Below are 17,100 nucleotides of genomic sequence, written 5' to 3' on the forward strand. Positions count from 1 at the left end.
ATAAGAAGACTCAATATGTATTTTTTAAAGTTTATTTTTTTAAAGATTTTATTTATTTATTTGAGAGAGAGAGAGAGAGAGAGAGAGAGAGATAGCGCACCAGCAGGGGGAGGAGCAGAGGCAGAGGGAGAAGCAGACTCTGCACTGAACAGGAAGCCTGATGCGGGGATCAATCCCAGGACCCTGAGATCATAACCTGAGTTGAAGGCAGACGCTTAACCAACTGAGCCACCCAGGCGCCCCAGAAGACTCAATATTGTTAAGATGTCAATTTTTCATAACTTGATCTAGAGATTAAATGGAATCCCAATAAAAGTCCCAGGAAATTATATTGTATATATTGAAAAACTGATTCTAAAGTTTATATGGAAAGATAAAAGACCTATAAATAGATCCATATAAATATAATCAAGTGATGTTTGATTAAGGCAAAGGCATAGAAAGGATAGTCTTTTCAACAAATGATGCTGAAACAACTGGACAAGCACATGCAAAAATGGAATCTAGACACATACCTTACATCTCCCGCAAAAATTAACTCAAAATGGATCATATATCTAAGTGTAAAACGCAAACCTTTTATAAAAGGAGAACTTAGAAGAAAACATGGTAGGAAGTCTAGATGAGCCTGGGTTTGGCAAATTTACTTATTTTTTACATTACAGTGCTTACCACGGTTAAGTGTAGTTACCGTCTGTCACCGTACAAAGCTATTACAATATTATTGACCATACTGGCAATGGGTGTTTGGTACAATACCAAAAGCATGATCCATGACAGAAAAAACTTGGTTCAATAGGACTTCATTAACATTAGAAATTTCTGCTCTAACACACTGTGAAAAGAAAAGACAAAGACCGGAAGACAGTATTTGCAAATCACATTATCTGAGTAAGGATTTGTATCCAAAATATATAAAGAATTTATAGAACTTGACAGTAAGAAAACAAGCAACCTAACCTAAAAAATAAAAAGATCTAAACAGGCACCTCACCAAAGAAGATCCAGTTGGCTAATAAGCATATGAAAAGATGGTCAACATTAGAAGTGAAAATCAGGGAACTGAAAATAAAAGCAGTAAGAGATCACTCAACACTTATTAGAAGGGCTAAAATCTAAAAAACTTATAACAAATGTGGACAAGGATGTGGATCAAAGGAACTCATTCATTGTTGGTGGAAATGCAGTCATTGCGAAAGACAGTCTGGCAGTTTCTTACAAAGCTAAACCTAGTCTCATCACACAACCTAGCGACTGCACTCCTAGGTATTTGCCCAACTGAGCTGAATATATTTATTCACAAAAAAACCTACACATGAATGTTCACAGCAACTTTATATAATGTTTATACATAACTTCCCCAAAATGGAAGCAATCAAGGTGTCCTTCAAAGGGGGAATGGATAAACTATGGTTTATCCATACAATGGAATATTAGTTGGTAATAAAAAGAAATGAGCTATCAAACCATGAAAATGCATGTAAGAACATTACATTGCTAAGTGAAACACACCCATCAGAAAAGGGTATATATGGTATGATTCCAGTTATACAACATTCTAGAAAAGGCAAAACTTTGGAGGCAGTAAAAAGTTCAGTGATTGTCAGGTGTTCAGGGAAGAGGAAGGGAGGGATGAATAGCTAAAGTACAAGGGATACTTAGGTGAAATTACTGTGCTATACTGTATGCTATACTGATGCTATAATGCTGGACACAAGACATTATGCATTTGTCAAAACACATACAGCTGTATAACACAAAAAGAAAACTCTAAATGATGGACAGTACTTCATAAAATTAAAAAAAAAACCTTTAAAGTGTAGGACTAAATACCTACTAGAGGGTGATAATGGAATGTGATTATGTGAGAGAACATCCTTGCTTAGGAAGTGACTCACAGCAGGAAGGAGAGAAGTGTTGTGTTTCCATCATGGGTGTTGTAGAGTAAAAGTAAAATCAAAACTGGTGAAAGTGACAAAAACTGGTGAATCTAGGTGAAGGGTACAAAGATGTTTAATGTTGCTGAAGGTTTGGAAGTTTTCAAAACAAAAGCCTATAAAAAACTCCACTTAGAAGTCCTAGGTGCTGCTGACATAGAAACATAGTCAGTATCTCATGCATTTTCTTGCACTTCTCCATTGCAATCTGTGTATATGTGTATGTGTACATGTATGTATGTATGCTATGTGTGTAATGCATTTATTTTTGGTAATAGCTTTACTGAGATGTAACCCACATACCATACAACTCATGAACTTATACAATTCAATAGTTCTTGGTGTCTTCACAAAGTTGTGCAACAATCACTACAGCAATTTCAGAATACTTTCATCATCTCAAAAAGAAACGCTATACCTCTTGGTTATAACCATTCCCCCCAACCAATTCTCCCATTCACCACAGCTTGGGAAGCCACTAATCTCCTTTGTATTTCCATAGATGTTGCCATTCTGGACATTTTCTATAAATGGAATCACAGAATATGAGATATCCAGGATTGGTTTCTTTCACTCAGCATGTTTTCAAGGTTCATTCGTGCTGTAGATTGTATTTTATGATTGAATAATATTTCATTGTATGGATAACCACACCTTGCTTATCCATACTTCAGCTAATAGACGTTTGGTTGGTTTCAAGCTTTTGGCTATTGTAAAAAATGATGATATGAACATTCATGTCAAAGTTATTTGTGTAGGCATGCTTTCGTTTTTCTTGGGTGTTTTTACCAGGACTGAAATTCTTATGTCAAATGTTAAGTCTACGTTTAACTTCTTAAGGAACTGCCAGATTATTTTCCAAAGTGTCTGTACCATTTTGTATACCCACCAGCAGCATATGAAAGTCCCAATTTCTTCAATAAGTGTTGATGCCAACACTTATTATTTATCTTTTGATTTCTTAGCAGTGTGAAGTAGAATCTTGTGGTTTTACTTGTATTTCCCCAATAGCTAATAATGTTGAGTATCTTTTCATTTGCTTATTAGCTATTTGTACATCACATCTTTTAAAAAGATTTTTATTTATTTGAGAGAGAGAGAGATTGTGAGCAGGGAGAGGGGAGAGAAAGAGAGAGAGAGAATCCCAAGCAGACTCCCCACTGAGCATGGAGACCGATGCAGGGCTTGATCCCAGGGCCCTGAGATCATGACGTGAGCTGAAATTAAGAGTCAGATGCTCAACCAACTGAGCCACCCGGGTGCCCCTTGTATATCATATTTTAAAAAACGCCTATTTAAATCCTTGGCCCACTTAAAAATTGCATCATTAGTCTATTACTGAGTTGTATGAGAGTACTTGTATTCTAGACACAAGTACTTTATTAGATATAGGATTAGCAAATATTTTCTCCAGTTCTACAGTTTTTCCCCACCATCTTGATGGTCTCCTTTAAAGCACAAAAGTTCTAAATTTTAACGAAATCTAATTTATCTAGTTCTTCTTTGATTACTTGTGATTTTGTTGTCATATCTAAGAATCCATGAACAAATCCAAAGTCACACAGAGTACTGTAATCTGGCTCTCCAGTTTAGTTCTTTGATTGATTTTGAGTTAATTTTTGTATGCAGTATGAAGAAAGGATCCAACTTTATTTTTTTGCATATGTGGATATCCTGCTGTCCCAGCAACATTTGTTGGTAAGACTCTTCTTTCTCCATCCATTGAATGGTCTTGGCACCCTTGCTGAAAATCAACTGACTGCCAACAAGTGAGTTTATTTCTAGGATTTCAGCTCTATTCTTCTGATCTACATGTCTAGCCTTGTGCGAGTACCACACTGTGTTGCTATTGCTCTGTACTGAAATTTGAACTCAGGAAGTGTGAGGTCTCCAACTTTGCTCTTTTTTCCCAAGACTCTTTCAGCTCTTTGGGGGCCCTTGAGTTCCCATATGAACTTTGGGATCAACTTGTCAATTTCTAAAAAGAAGCCAGATGGAATTTTGCAAAGGACTGCACTGAATCTGTAAATCAGTTTGGGGGCTACTGCCATCTTAACAATATTAAGACATCCAATGGAATGTCCTTCCACTTATTTAGGTCTTTAATTTCTTTCAACAATGTGTTGTAGTTTCCAAAGTATTAATTTTTATGCTGTATTTTTTTTGATAATTTTATTCCTAAACATTTTATTATTTTCTGTGCTACTGTAAATAGAACTGTTGTCTTACTGGATTAAGAAGTTGTGGTCCATATATACAATGGAATATTACTCAGCTATCAGAAAGAACGAGTTCTCAACATTTGCTACAACATGGACGGCACTGGAGGAGATAATGCTAAGTGAAATAAGTCAAGCAGAGAAAGACAACTATCATATGATTTCTCTCATCTATGGAACATAAGAACTAGGATGATCAGTAGGGGAAGAAAGGGATAAAGAAAGGGGGGGTAATCAGAAGGGGGAATGAAACATGAGAGACTATGGACTATGAGCAACAAACTGAGGACCTCAGAGGGGAGAGGGATGGGGGAATGGGATAGACCGGTGATGGGTAGTAAGGAGGGCACGTTTTGCATGGTGCACTGGGTGTTATACACAACTAATGAATCATCGAGCCTTACATCGGAAACCAGGGATGTACTGTACGGTGACTAACATAATAAAAAATCATTAAAAAAAAAAAAAAAAAGAGCTGTTGTCTTAAGTTCTTTTTTTGGGGGGGGGGGTTGTTCTTTACCAGCATATAGAAATATAACTGATTTTTGTATATTGATCTTGTATCTTGCAATCTTGAAGTCATTTAGCCTAGAAACTTTAGTACAGGGTTAAAGAGAGATGGCAAGAGCTGACATCCTTGTCTTGTTCTTGTTCATTTTCCTTAGGGGGAGAACATCCAGTCTTTTACCAGTATGATCTTAGTTGTGTGGTTTTTCAAAGATGTCCTTTTATTATATTGAGGGAGTTCCATTCTATTCCCAGTTTGTTATTTGTTTAGGTCATGAATGGGTGCTAGATCCAATTACGGGGTATGTTTTTATTCTACTGATGTAGTATATTACATCAGCTGATTTCCATATGTTGAACCAACCTTGTATTTCTGGGACAAATCTCAGTCGCTGTGCATGATTTAAAAAAAAATGTTGTAGTTTTGAGGATTTCTGTGTCCTTATTTGTAAGAAATGGTGTAGTTTTCTTTTCTGTGATATCTTTGCCTGCTTTTGGTATCCTGATGATACTGGCCTCTGAGAATGAGTTGGGAAATGTTCCCTATTTTTTTTTCTTTAAAGATTTTATTTTTATGTAATCTCTACACCCAATGTGGAGTTTGAACCTACAACCCTGAGATCAAGAGTTGCATGCTCCACTGACTTGGCCAGCCTGGTGCTCCCTCTCCTATTTTTTATGAGTTTATGAAGAATTGTCATTAATTCTTTAATTGGTTGGTAGAATAAATTAGTAAAGCCGCCTGGGCTTTTCTTTGTAGGTTATTGTTTGATTACTAATTCAAACTCTTCACTTGTTATAGGTCTATTCAGATTGTCTATTTCTTCTTGTGTTAGTTTTGATAGTTTCTATCTTTCTAGGAGTTTCTCCATTTCATTTAAGTTATCTAATTTATTGGCACACAATTATATACAATACCTTCATCCTTTTTATTTTTGTAGTCAGTAGTAACACCCTTCTTTCATTTCTGATTGTCTTTATTCATATTGCAATTACCCTTTAATACAACTTCATGTCCTGTTGTTTTCAAAAAACATGCCATCTGAACGATTTTTCCATAGTATTTCAGCTGTCATTGATGTTAATTAGGGGCTACAAAATCAACAGCTTATTTCCTCAACACTTCCTTTTTGAGGCAGTTGGGTAAATGCTACAACAGATATCTCTGGACATGATAGAATCCCTGGGTCAGACAATATCACTGAACACCTTTCCTCAAGAAGTTCATGGTGAATTACGTTCCAGCCTAGAGTCTGAAAGCCCTCATACCTGCTTGCATTCTCTCTGCTAACCAGAAAGTGTGAGCATGGGCCCCAGGCCTGTTAGCCCCTCCTTTGTGCAATGTCTTCTGCTGTTCTTCCTACTGGTAGTCCTAGGTTATAGAAAGGTAGATAGGGACACCAGGGTCTACAAATCCTGAACTCTTTCCCTCTGTACCCATATACAGAACTGGGAAAACCCAGAAACTCCTGGTTCTGCTCCATGAAACCAAAGGGCCTGCTCCGCATTCTTCTGATGCCCTACAGCAGGGCAAAACATCCACCTCTGGATGTAGCTTGATGTTCTAGAATCCCTAAGTTAGTGCTTCCCAAAATCCTTTCTAGAATTTTTAGACTCTTGTGTAATTATGGTTTTATAAAATACAATAAGAATATCATAGCAATGTCAAACTGCCATATAAGCTTCTGACTACTTGATCGCTTTCTAAGCTCAATACCAAGGCATGAACCTCACTTTGCTTAGCACTGCCCTAGCTCAGGCTGTATCACTCTATGCCTGAGACTTCTTTGAAAGCCCTCGGAAGTCTCCCCACCTTCTGCCTCTACCTGACATCCCAGTCAGGGCTCTTAAGGCTAGGGACCCACTGAAAACTACACTTCCCAGCCTGTGTAGGCCTGTACCAGGGGTCACCCAGTACCCCTAGGAGCACCAGGCTATGAATCTATAGCAGCTGTCCCGTAGATCCAGATATCTGCTGAGGAAGAGCACAGCTGGCCAGAGATGCCCCACTTACAAATAGGCTCCATCCTAGGTTCTGCCTGCACAGACCAACTTGGACCCCCACCCCCCCGCCCGGCCCTGCCCCCTCCCTTTTACTGATGCACAGCCCTAAGGCAGGGTGGAGTAGAGGACCCACCCACAGGTTCAACTAGGACAGTCACCCCGCACCTGGGAGGCTAGCATTAGGCCCCTGACTCACCTAACACTCTTGGCAGAGAAGTACCAGTCAGGTTGCAGAGATCAAACTGCCAAACCACCATGTGGTATAATGAAGGAGTAACAGCAGGAACTGATATGTGCTGCTCACGGTGAGACCAGGATCAAGATATAGTTTTATAGGCACTCCCTTCCTCTTCAGTCCTCAAGATGTATCTCCTATGAGTTAGGTGCTCCTCAGAGAGCCATTCTGCCTAAGGCGGAGATGGGCTGAGAAAGACTATGTGTCTTGCTTAAGATCACCCACCACAAAGTGGGGAATTAGGACAACCTCAGAGTGTATGGCTCTGAGTGCTACTCCTAACTATGCATGACACTGTGCCCCCAAAGGAAGACCTCCACTGATGGGTGATTTAAAGGGTTACAAGAAACAGCCATATCAAGGAAGCTGCAATTTTGGGCACCTGGGTGGCTCAGTTGGTTAAGCAACTGCCTTTGGCTCAGGTTTGGATCCCAGGGTCCTGGTATCGAGCCCCATATTGGGCTCCCTGCTTGGTGGGAAGCCTGCTTCTCCCTCTCTCTCTGCTTGTGCTCTCTTGTTTTCTTTGTCAAATAAATAAAATCTTAAAAAAAAAAAAGCTGCATTTTCTGTAAAGCTTTTATTAAAGATACTGTGCTTTAGTTTATTCTGTTTTCCCCATATGAGGATCCAACCATAACTCCTTAGAATTTAGCACCAGGCTCTTAGAGTCTTACCAAATGTTCCTAACTGCCTTAAAAGCAGGAAACTCAGCCCTAAGTGAATGCTCATTCACTGCCATTTTCAAGTGAATGACAAACTTGCTGTTCCCTTATTCTATAGTTGTTCCTGGAGCTGTAAGTATGGCTGAAAGGTCCTGTGAGACCTTAGGGAACAGCTGCGGAGGAACCAGATCATGCTGTCAGACTTTGCTTTCTAGCAGCCTACTTCAAGGGGTATCCCATGTGCTTCCCCAATCAGGGTTTGTATTCCCCAAGAGACAGAAAATAGTATGACAAAGGTCACAGAAACCTATTAGACAAATGGGGGGTGCCTTCCTCAACAAAAAGAAGGAATTTCTGTCTATGGTGCTCTTAGTTTCTCTAAGGTGGGGATTTAGTTTTCCTTATTTCTTTTCAGACCTCACTCCATTCCCAAACTGAGGTTTCAACATTCGAGTTAAGCCTGTAAAGTATCAGCCACTTCCTCTTGACAACTACCCCACAGCAGGACCTCTTGGGGGGAAATCTTGCTAGGTGCACACTGTCCTTACTGTCTGTCCTCTTATCACTAGATTCTCTTCCTTAAGTTCCACTTCCTTGCCTCTGCATCAGTCAGTTCCTCAGATGTAATGCTCTATTCAGCTGGGTCTTATCTGCTGTTGCTAATGCTCCCTGTGGCTTTTCAATTACAATGATTTTTATTTTCTTTTTTAAAAGTAATTTTTGAGGGACGCCTGGGTGGCTCCGCTGGTTAAGTGTCTGACTCTTGATTTCAGCTCAGGTCATGATCTCTGGGTTGTGAGATTGAGCCCTGTGGTGGGCTCCATGCTGGGCATGGAGCCTGCTTAAATTTCTCCCTCTCACCACTCCCTCTCTAAATGAATGAATGAATGAATGTAATTTTTGGGTATCTCCCTCTCCCCATTCCCTCTCTAAGTAAATAAATAAATGTATGTATGTATGTAATTTTTGGTTTATTTCCAAATCTATCTGGTCTTTCTTGATGGTACATTATTACTTTTGAGCCATAAATCACATACCACAAAACTCAATATTTTAAAGTACAAAATTCAGTAGTTTTTAGTGTATTTGTAAGGTTATGCAACCATCACCACTATCTAACACCAATGCATTTTCATAATCCCAAAAAGAAACTCCCAACCTCCCCTTCCCTCATCCCCGGTAACCACTAACCTACTTTCTGTCTCCATAGATTTGTCTATTCTGGACATTTCATATCAACAGAATCAAACAACACGTGGTCCTTTGGCTCCCTTCACTTAACATATAATGTTTTCAAAGCTTGTATGTGTGGCAGCACGTATAAGTACTCTACTCCTTTTTACTGCCACATAATATACTGAATGGGTATACCACATTTTGTTTATCCATTCATCAGTTGATAGACATTTGGGCTGTTTCTACTTTGTGGTTATTATGAGTTATACTGATGTGACCATTTGTATACAAATTTTTACATGAATGTATGTTTTCAGTTCTCTTGGGTATATATGTAGGTATGAAATCGCTGGGTCACATGGTAACTCTGTTTATAACTCTATCTTTCAGAAATTGCTAGATTGTGTTCTAAAGCAGCTGAACCATTTTATAATCTCACCAGCAATTTATGAGGGTTCTGATTTCTTCCCATCCTCACCAACACTTAATATATATTTTTTAAGATTTATTTATTTATTTATTTATTTGACAGAGAGAGAGAGAGTGAGTGTGTGAGCGAGCACAGCAGGGGGAGTGGCAGGCAGAGGGAGAGGGAGAAGCAGGCTTTCTGCTGAGTGGGGACCCTGGGATCATGACCTGAGCTGAAGGCAGACGCTTAACTGACTGAGCCACCCAGGCGCCCCTCACCAACACTTACGACTTTTTGATTATAGCCATCCTAGTGGTATCTCATCGTGGTTTCCGATTTGCATTTCCCTGATGACTAATGACACTGAGAGTCTTTTTATGCGCTTATTGGTCATTTGTATATTTTTGGAGAAATTTCTATTCAAATCCTTTGTTCATTTTTTAATTGGATTACTATTCTTTTTATTGTTGAATTGTAAGTTCTTTATATGTTTTGGATCCTAAATTTTTTAGTTGATTTTAGTTGTTTAGTTCTTTAGTTGCTTGTGCTTTAGGTATTGTATCTAAGAAAAAGTTTCCTAATCCAGGGTCATATAGATCTACATCTGTTTTCTTCTAAGAGTTTTAAAGTTTTAGCTCTTACATTTAGTTCTTTGACCCACTCTGAGTTAATTTTTTTTTTTTAAAGATTTTATTTATTTATTTGACAGAGACAGCCAGCGAGAGAGGGAACACAAGCAGGGGGAGTGGGAGAGGAAGAAGCAGGCTCCCAGCAGGGAGCCCAATGTGGGGTTTGATCCCAGGACCCTGGGATCACGCCCTGAGCCAAAGGCAGACGCTTAACAACTGCGACACCCAGGCACCCCAACTGAGTTAATTTTTGTATATGGGATGGTATATTAGACTTTCCTCACATTTTCTGTTCTATCTTTCAAATATCTTTGATTGTTTAAGCATATTTATTTTATAGTCTTTATCTGGCAATTCTCTGATCTATGATCAAATTTATAAAAAAGGTCTAAACCTGTTCATCATTATGTCTCCTGACATTTGTGTGTAATGTACTGTTTCTTCCTGCGTTTTGTTACTTTGGATTTTGAGCCTCTTTTCGGCAGTGCTTCAACAGTGGGACTGCTGTACATCTTGGGGTCAGGGAAATGTCCCTGGCAGGGGAGGTTTGCATTAGTTTTGCCAAGTGCCTCTGGGTGTTATTTAGGCCAAAATCTCCTTTTGTGTTCATTTCTTCGCTTGGTTTCCAGATGACCTGGGTAGTGTTAAACATCCCCAATCCACAGGAAGGCAGGTCTGTGTCTATACAGTCTGTTTTCCTAACCCTGAGGACTGGCTGAGACATTTCAACTTTTTGGCCATGTTCTCATGCTGCCCTTCAAGTTTTTTCTGTCCTCTCCCTCACTGGAGGTGTACTTTCTCAAGCAGCTTGACTTAATGGTAGTGTCTTAGTTCCAACCCCCTACATGGCTCAGGCCCAAGGCCCGGTCTTGAATCCGTGTGGCCATTACAACTCGAGGTCACCGCGTCAGTAAAACCCCCAGCCCAACACCCACAGTGTGGTCCTTCCCACTGCTCTGGTTTTGTTTAACACCCTTAGATTTTGGCTCCTGGGGACTTCCCTTACTTTCTCATGAACTGGTTACATGTTTTAGGGATATGTATTGCAGTTCACCCACCATTTCAAAGTACTGAGCAGCAGGAAAGTTTTCAGATCCCCCATACTGCTGGACAGAGAAACCGCTAGATAAAGAGATCACATGGAATATCTGTATACGAAAATAGGCATGATCACACTACAGAGTTGAATACAAGCTTACACCAGAATGGTAAAAACTTAACAAGGCAAGAAACAACAAATGTTGGAGAGGATATGGAGAAAGGGGAACCCTCTTACACTGTTGGTGGGAATGCAAGCTGGTACAGCCACTTTGGAAAACAGTATGGAGGTTCCTCAGAAAGTTAAAAATAGAGCTATCCTATGACCCAAAAATTGCACTACTGGGTATTTTCCCCAAAGATACAGATGTAGTGAAAAGAAGGGCCATATGCACCCCAATGTTCATAGCAGCAATGTCCACAGTAACCAAACTGTGGAAGGAGCCAAGACACCCTTCAACAGACAAATGGATAAAGAAGATGTGGTTCACATATACAACGAACTCAGCCATCAGAAAGGATGAACACCCACCACTTGCATCGACATGGATGGACCTGGAGAAGCTCATGCTAAGTGAAATAAGCGAAGCAGAGAAAGACAATTATCATATGGTTTCACTAATATGTGGAACATAAGGAATAGCACAGAGGACATTAGGGGAAGGAAGGGAAAACGGAAGGGGGTGCAAATTAGAGGGGGAGATGAACCATGAGAGACTATGGACTCCAGGAAACAATCTGAGGGTTTCAGAGGGGAGAGGGGTGGGGGGATGCATTGGCCCTGTGATGGGTATTAAGGAGGGCATGTGTTGAAACAAGCACTGGGTGTTAAACGCAAATAATGAATCATGGAACACTACATCAAAAACTAATGATGTACTACTGTATGGTGACTAACATAACATAAAAAAAAAAAAAAAAACCCAAAAAACCAAAAACAAAAACACAAGGTCCCACACCAAGGTCATAGATGCAGCAACTGACTTGAAGAGAGAGTCGCCCATGCTGGTTTCCAGAGGCTGTTCTCCAAGGAGAACAAATACTGATCAGATAAGCAATTCTGAGATCATGAGTCAAGTCCTGGGGACTGTACTATAGCTTGAGCTTCAAGACATCATCTACTGCAAGATCAGGTCTCATCACAAATGCTCCCTTCATTAAGCACCTGCTGGTTGTGTGGCTACCGAAGAGTCTGTGACCAATGTCCCTGAATCTGGCCGATAGTGGCAAAGGGCGGCTGAGCCCCTCTCGCCTCAAGGTGGAGTGTAACCCCAAGAGAACATCACTTAAGCCCTTGGCCTCTCCGTAGGAAGCTGGCCCAGCCCACCTCTAACTCCCTCAGCCCCCACCTCACTGGCTATGCAGTGAGCTCTGTGTTGTGGTGGGTTCATGGTCATGGGGGTGGGAATACGTTCCCCAAGAATCAGAAAAGTTCTGTGCCAACAAACATATCTGCTCTGGCCACAAGAGGACTCCTGCGATTCTAAGAAATAGACTACATCCTACATGGCTTGGCTGCTGTGTGCTAAGCAAGGTGCAGAGAATGGGTGAGTGGCATAGAGCCTGAAAGAGCTCAGAAACCTAATTTCATAAAAACCTCTCCTCTATCACTTTTATCTCAAGCTCCCAAATGCCTGGTCAATGTCTGAGGAGGCCATTACTTCCATGGTGCAACAGAATCAGTCAATCTCCTGCTCCTCTTCTGGGCAAACTCTGGGCTCTATTCAAATGACAACCTTATTCTCAGCATAGCCTCTGCACTGACCAGCCCTGGTGTCATTGCCTTCATTGTCCTTTATGCCTGTTCTGTGGCCCCCATGGCTCCTTCCCACCATCTTCCCACTTGAAAAAACTGCTCCTTTCTCCTTAGACCCAGAGGCTCCTGAGTACAGAGGGACCAGAGTCTGCTTCTACGTGGGAAGGCAGGCTGCTTGGTGGGAAAGCAGACACTGCACTACTGGCTGAAACTGCACCCTCCCTGGTCTCTCCGGGCCCCCACACAGCCACCACCTACCTTTCCACAGCTGTTGGAGTCACACTGGTCAAGGCAGGAGCACCTGGCGTGGCTTTGGACCGCTCAGTGAATCGGGAGTCAAATGCTTTCATGGGTTCAATCTTGGATGGGGTTGTTAACACGGAGGGTGACGATGCAGCAGGAGTAGAGGTAGCATTCACACTGGGGGTGGGGGGTGAAAAGATGGGAGAGCACGTCAAGCACAACCCATCAAGCATTTGGGAACCCCAGATTTGTGTTACTTGGAGCCAACTAAAAGGGGAACAAATATCAAAGTTATATAAACCCAATTCCAAGATGTAATCTAATACTCCTATTTCTTTAATATTTTCATGTGTTAAAATCTGGAAGTCTGGCTGAGAAGGCCACGAGCAAATGCACTCATATGTGCCCCACTGCATTGTTCTGAGAGCTTCTGGGCGTACCATGGGCCTAGAAAGTGGCTCTTACAACACTTTTTTTCTCACCATACAGCCATATATCCACAACCCGAATACAGCATCTCCACTCCAAACCACCAGCTTTTCCTGCTTCAACAAATGGTCTAATGAGAGAAGTCCCCACCCAGAGTCCTGAAGCCACTGTTTATTCCTGGCCTTCATCCTCAGACAAACACACTGTGGCCTGGGTGGCCCCCTCATCTTACCTTGGCAATTATGCATTCCTCATACTCTCCTCCAAGTGCACACCCCATAGCCCTTGTCTTCTCCACAGGAGAGGCCTAGGCTTGAGCCTGCAAGCTTTCCCCCATGCCTAAGCACATCACATGTGCTGAGTCCCAAAGCCACTGGGCCTCCTACTGACCACATCCACCTGCCTGGACCCCAGAGAAGACACCTGGCAGACATCTGGGAGCCCCCTCCTTCTCTCCTAGGACCTGCAGGGCCAACTGTTAAAATGTCTCACAGATCTGGAGCTGTCTGTCCTGCCCCAGATCCCCTTCCTAAGATGACTGGTGTAGCAATGCTCCTGCCCGTGCAGTGAGGGCCTAAGCCACTTCCAGTGCAGAATTGTCAAAAGGTGGGGCTGACCCTGCAGCAGGTGATGTGTCCCTGGCCAGTTCCCACCCTTAGGAGCACATCTTGGGACTGCATCTTTCCCCAGGAGGTAAAGTCCTTATGGTCCTGTGCATCAGAGACTCACCTGGACAAGTTCTCCCTCCCAAGCAGGCCCTCAGAAAAAAAATCAAGCATCTCTTTCTTTTTTTATTGAAGGAGCCGTGAAGTGTCAGTGGAACTGTGTCCAAATCTGAACTTTCCCCAGGGACAGGAGCAAGCCTTGGCATGCCCACTCACCTGTCCTTACTGACAGTATCACCAGCCGGCCTGGCGCCAGTTGTAGCCACAGGCTCTGTGGAGGGCTTCGAGGCGCCAAAGGAGTTGGGGGTACTGGAGTCCAGTGGCAGTAGCTGTGGATTGCTATGAGAGGAGAGCATGGTGCCCGCCAGGGAGCCCGAGAGTGGGATGCTGTTAAAGAATGCCGTGGAGAAGTCCCTGTTGTCAAGAACAAAAATCAGCCTGGGAAATTAAGACACCACATCAAGTACTTTCTATGTTTGAAGTAATTTTTTTCTTGGTCCAAAGATGAAGCATTTTTGTGGAAGAAAATGTGCAAAGTTACAGAAAAGTAAAAAGAAAACTAAAATTATGTCATATGCTAGGTGTAATTGAATCTAAGATGAACTGGTACTTTATGTACCATTAAGAAAGAAAAAATTACTTACCAAATGTAATTGTTAGATGCCACTTATAATAAAATGTACCCTGATTTCAGAGATGCTAAAAAGTGCAAACATGTGTCTCAGAACTCATGAAATGCAGCACACAGAGCAAAACTCTCTTTCATCATAGGCTGTATGGATATACCATAATTTACCTAACCAGCCTCTACTGAGGAATGCCAGGGCTGTCGCTCAGCTTTTTCTGTAACAAACACTGCTGTAACAGGAGGCAAGATACTGCAGTGCTAAGGCTAAGGGTCCCGGGCCAGTCCAGCCAGGTCTCACTCATTTGCTATACACAAGCTCTGGGACCTTGGGCACTGCAACCACTCTGTGCTTCAGGTTTCTAACTGCACAATGGAAAGTGACAGGAACCTCCCCATGAGGTCAGGACTAATGTGGTCAGTGTAGCACACACTGAGAACACACAGCAGCTGCTCAAAAATGCTCCCTATCTCAATCGTCACTGCACTAGTTGTTTCATATATTTCATGGGATAAATTCTGAGAAGTGTTATTGCAGCAGCAGATGGAATGTTCGTTAATGAGTTCTGCTTTAATAGTTCCAAAGTGCCTTTCTTGGAGGTTTAAATTCCAGCTATGTATGAGAGTGCTTATTGCCCCAAACCCTCACCAACAGTCTTACCAAATTTCTTGATACTTGACAATCTGTTGAAAAACAGTACCTTACTGTAGTTTTAATTTGCAATTATTTTGATGTGAGACTGAAATTTGTTCACATAGAAGCATTTGATTTCCTTTTTTGGTGAACGGCTTATATCCTTTGTATATTTTCTATCTGGTACTGGTCTTTATTATTTACTGCAAGACCATTTACATACCTAAAAAATTCCTTATATGAGCAAGAAGTATTTTCCCTAGGATTTTTTTTTTAAGATTTTATTTTTAAGTAATCTTTACAACGATCATGGAGCTTGAGTTCGCAACCCCTAGATTAAGAGCTGCGTAATTTTCTGACTGAGCCAGCCAGGCGCCCCTAAGATGCTGTGTTTTGACTATTTATGGTACAATTTTCCTTGCCCCCAAAACATTATTTTTGTGTAGTCTGAATTTTATGCCATTTTTAAAAATGACTTTTAACCCGACCATAAAAATATTCTTCTAAAATTTTAAACAACAAAAAAGCTAAATATTAAAAAAAAAAAATCGCTGAGCTGTTCAGAATGTATCTAATTTTAAGTTGTGAGGTAGGGATCCAACTTTGTTTCTAGAGGGTAGGTAGTCCTGACTCCCATTTATTAGACTGGCTGATGTTTCATCACTGATGCAAAATGCACCTTTAAAATTCCCATAAACATTTGGGCTTACTTCTGGATTTTCCATTGTATCCCACTCCTCCGTTCATGTGTTAGCATCCATTTTATTATAGTTTGTAAGTTTTAATTTCTGGTGGAGCTAGTCTTCTCTGATTTTCTTTTTCAGAAATATTTTAGCTATTCTTATTTATTTTTCCACGTAAATTTAGAATCAGCCTAATTTTGAAAACTGTTAGTTATTTGTATGGGCTCATGTTGAGAGCAATCTATCATCTTATGATGTTGAGTCATCTAGGGAAAACATGGGTATGCATTTCTAGTTTTTTTGAATTTTCTTTTAGTTCTCTCAGTATTAAATTTTTCTTCATAATGATCTACATTTCTTGTTACATTCTAGGTATTGCATTTGTGAAAGTGATTTCTTCCTTTACATCTTCTAAAGGTGGTTGCTGCTACTTGATCGGTTGTATCCAGTCATCTTATTGTCTTCTTTTATTATCTACGGCAGTTTTCCCAGTTGATTCTCTTGTAGATAATACCGTCTTTAAATAATGTTACATTTTACCACCTCCCTTCCAATTTATTCTTTCTCTTGACTAACTATATGAGCTAGGACCTCCAGAACAATGTTAAAGTATAGTCAACAAGTGAGGACACTTGTTTAGTTTTTGAATTTACTTTAAAAAAAGGTAGTTTTTATCAAATTAAGGAAGTATCCATCTATTCATATTTAACTAAATTTTAAATCAGAACAATGTTGAATTTAGTAAAAATGTCTCCTAAGCATTTGTGGAGATGATCATGTATTCTTTTGATCTTCTGACATATAGAAGGAAATTAAGTTTCCCCAAATCTGAACCATCTTGCTTCCTTGAAATAAACCTTACTATGGTCATAGTGTATTAGCAATGTAACACACTATAAGCTTCTGTTACTATTTTCAGCATTTTTGCACTGACGTTCAGAAATGAGACTGATCAGGCATTTACTAATGTTCCATCTTTGTCATGTTTTTGATGTAAATATTATGTCCATTCCAAAAAAAGGTTTTCCAAGTTTTCCTTTTTTTTCTATGCACTGGTGTATTTTTAATAGTATTAGAATGATCAGAACAAAAACTTTACTAGAATTTCCCTGTGGGGGCGCCTGGGTGGCTCAGTCCTTAAGCGTCTTCCTTTGGATCAGGGCGTGATCCCGGAGTTCTGGGATCGAGCCCCACATCAGGCTCCTATGCTGGGAGCCTGCTTCTTCCTCTCCCACTCCCCTTGCTTGTG

At 40.8% G+C, this 17,100-nt stretch overlaps 1 protein-coding gene across 1 annotated transcript in view; it reads right to left on the reverse strand.

The window, feature by feature from the left end:
* The window catches only part of LOC103669248 (protein HIRA), an 89,124-nt gene that overhangs the window by 29,968 nt on the left and 42,056 nt on the right, over positions 1–17,100 (reverse strand). Inside the window, exons 14-15 of the mRNA XM_040619575.1 lie at positions 14,126–14,323; positions 12,831–12,992 (exon numbers count right to left, since the gene is read on the reverse strand). Of these exons, the coding sequence (XP_040475509.1) occupies positions 12,831–12,992; positions 14,126–14,323 (360 nt within the window). The remainder of the gene's footprint in view (positions 1–12,830; positions 12,993–14,125; positions 14,324–17,100) is intronic.

The sequence above is a fragment of the Ursus maritimus genome, unplaced genomic scaffold (assembly GCF_017311325.1).
Source record: "Ursus maritimus isolate PB19 unplaced genomic scaffold, ASM1731132v1 scaffold_33, whole genome shotgun sequence".
Classification (NCBI taxonomy): Eukaryota; Metazoa; Chordata; class Mammalia; order Carnivora; family Ursidae; genus Ursus; species Ursus maritimus.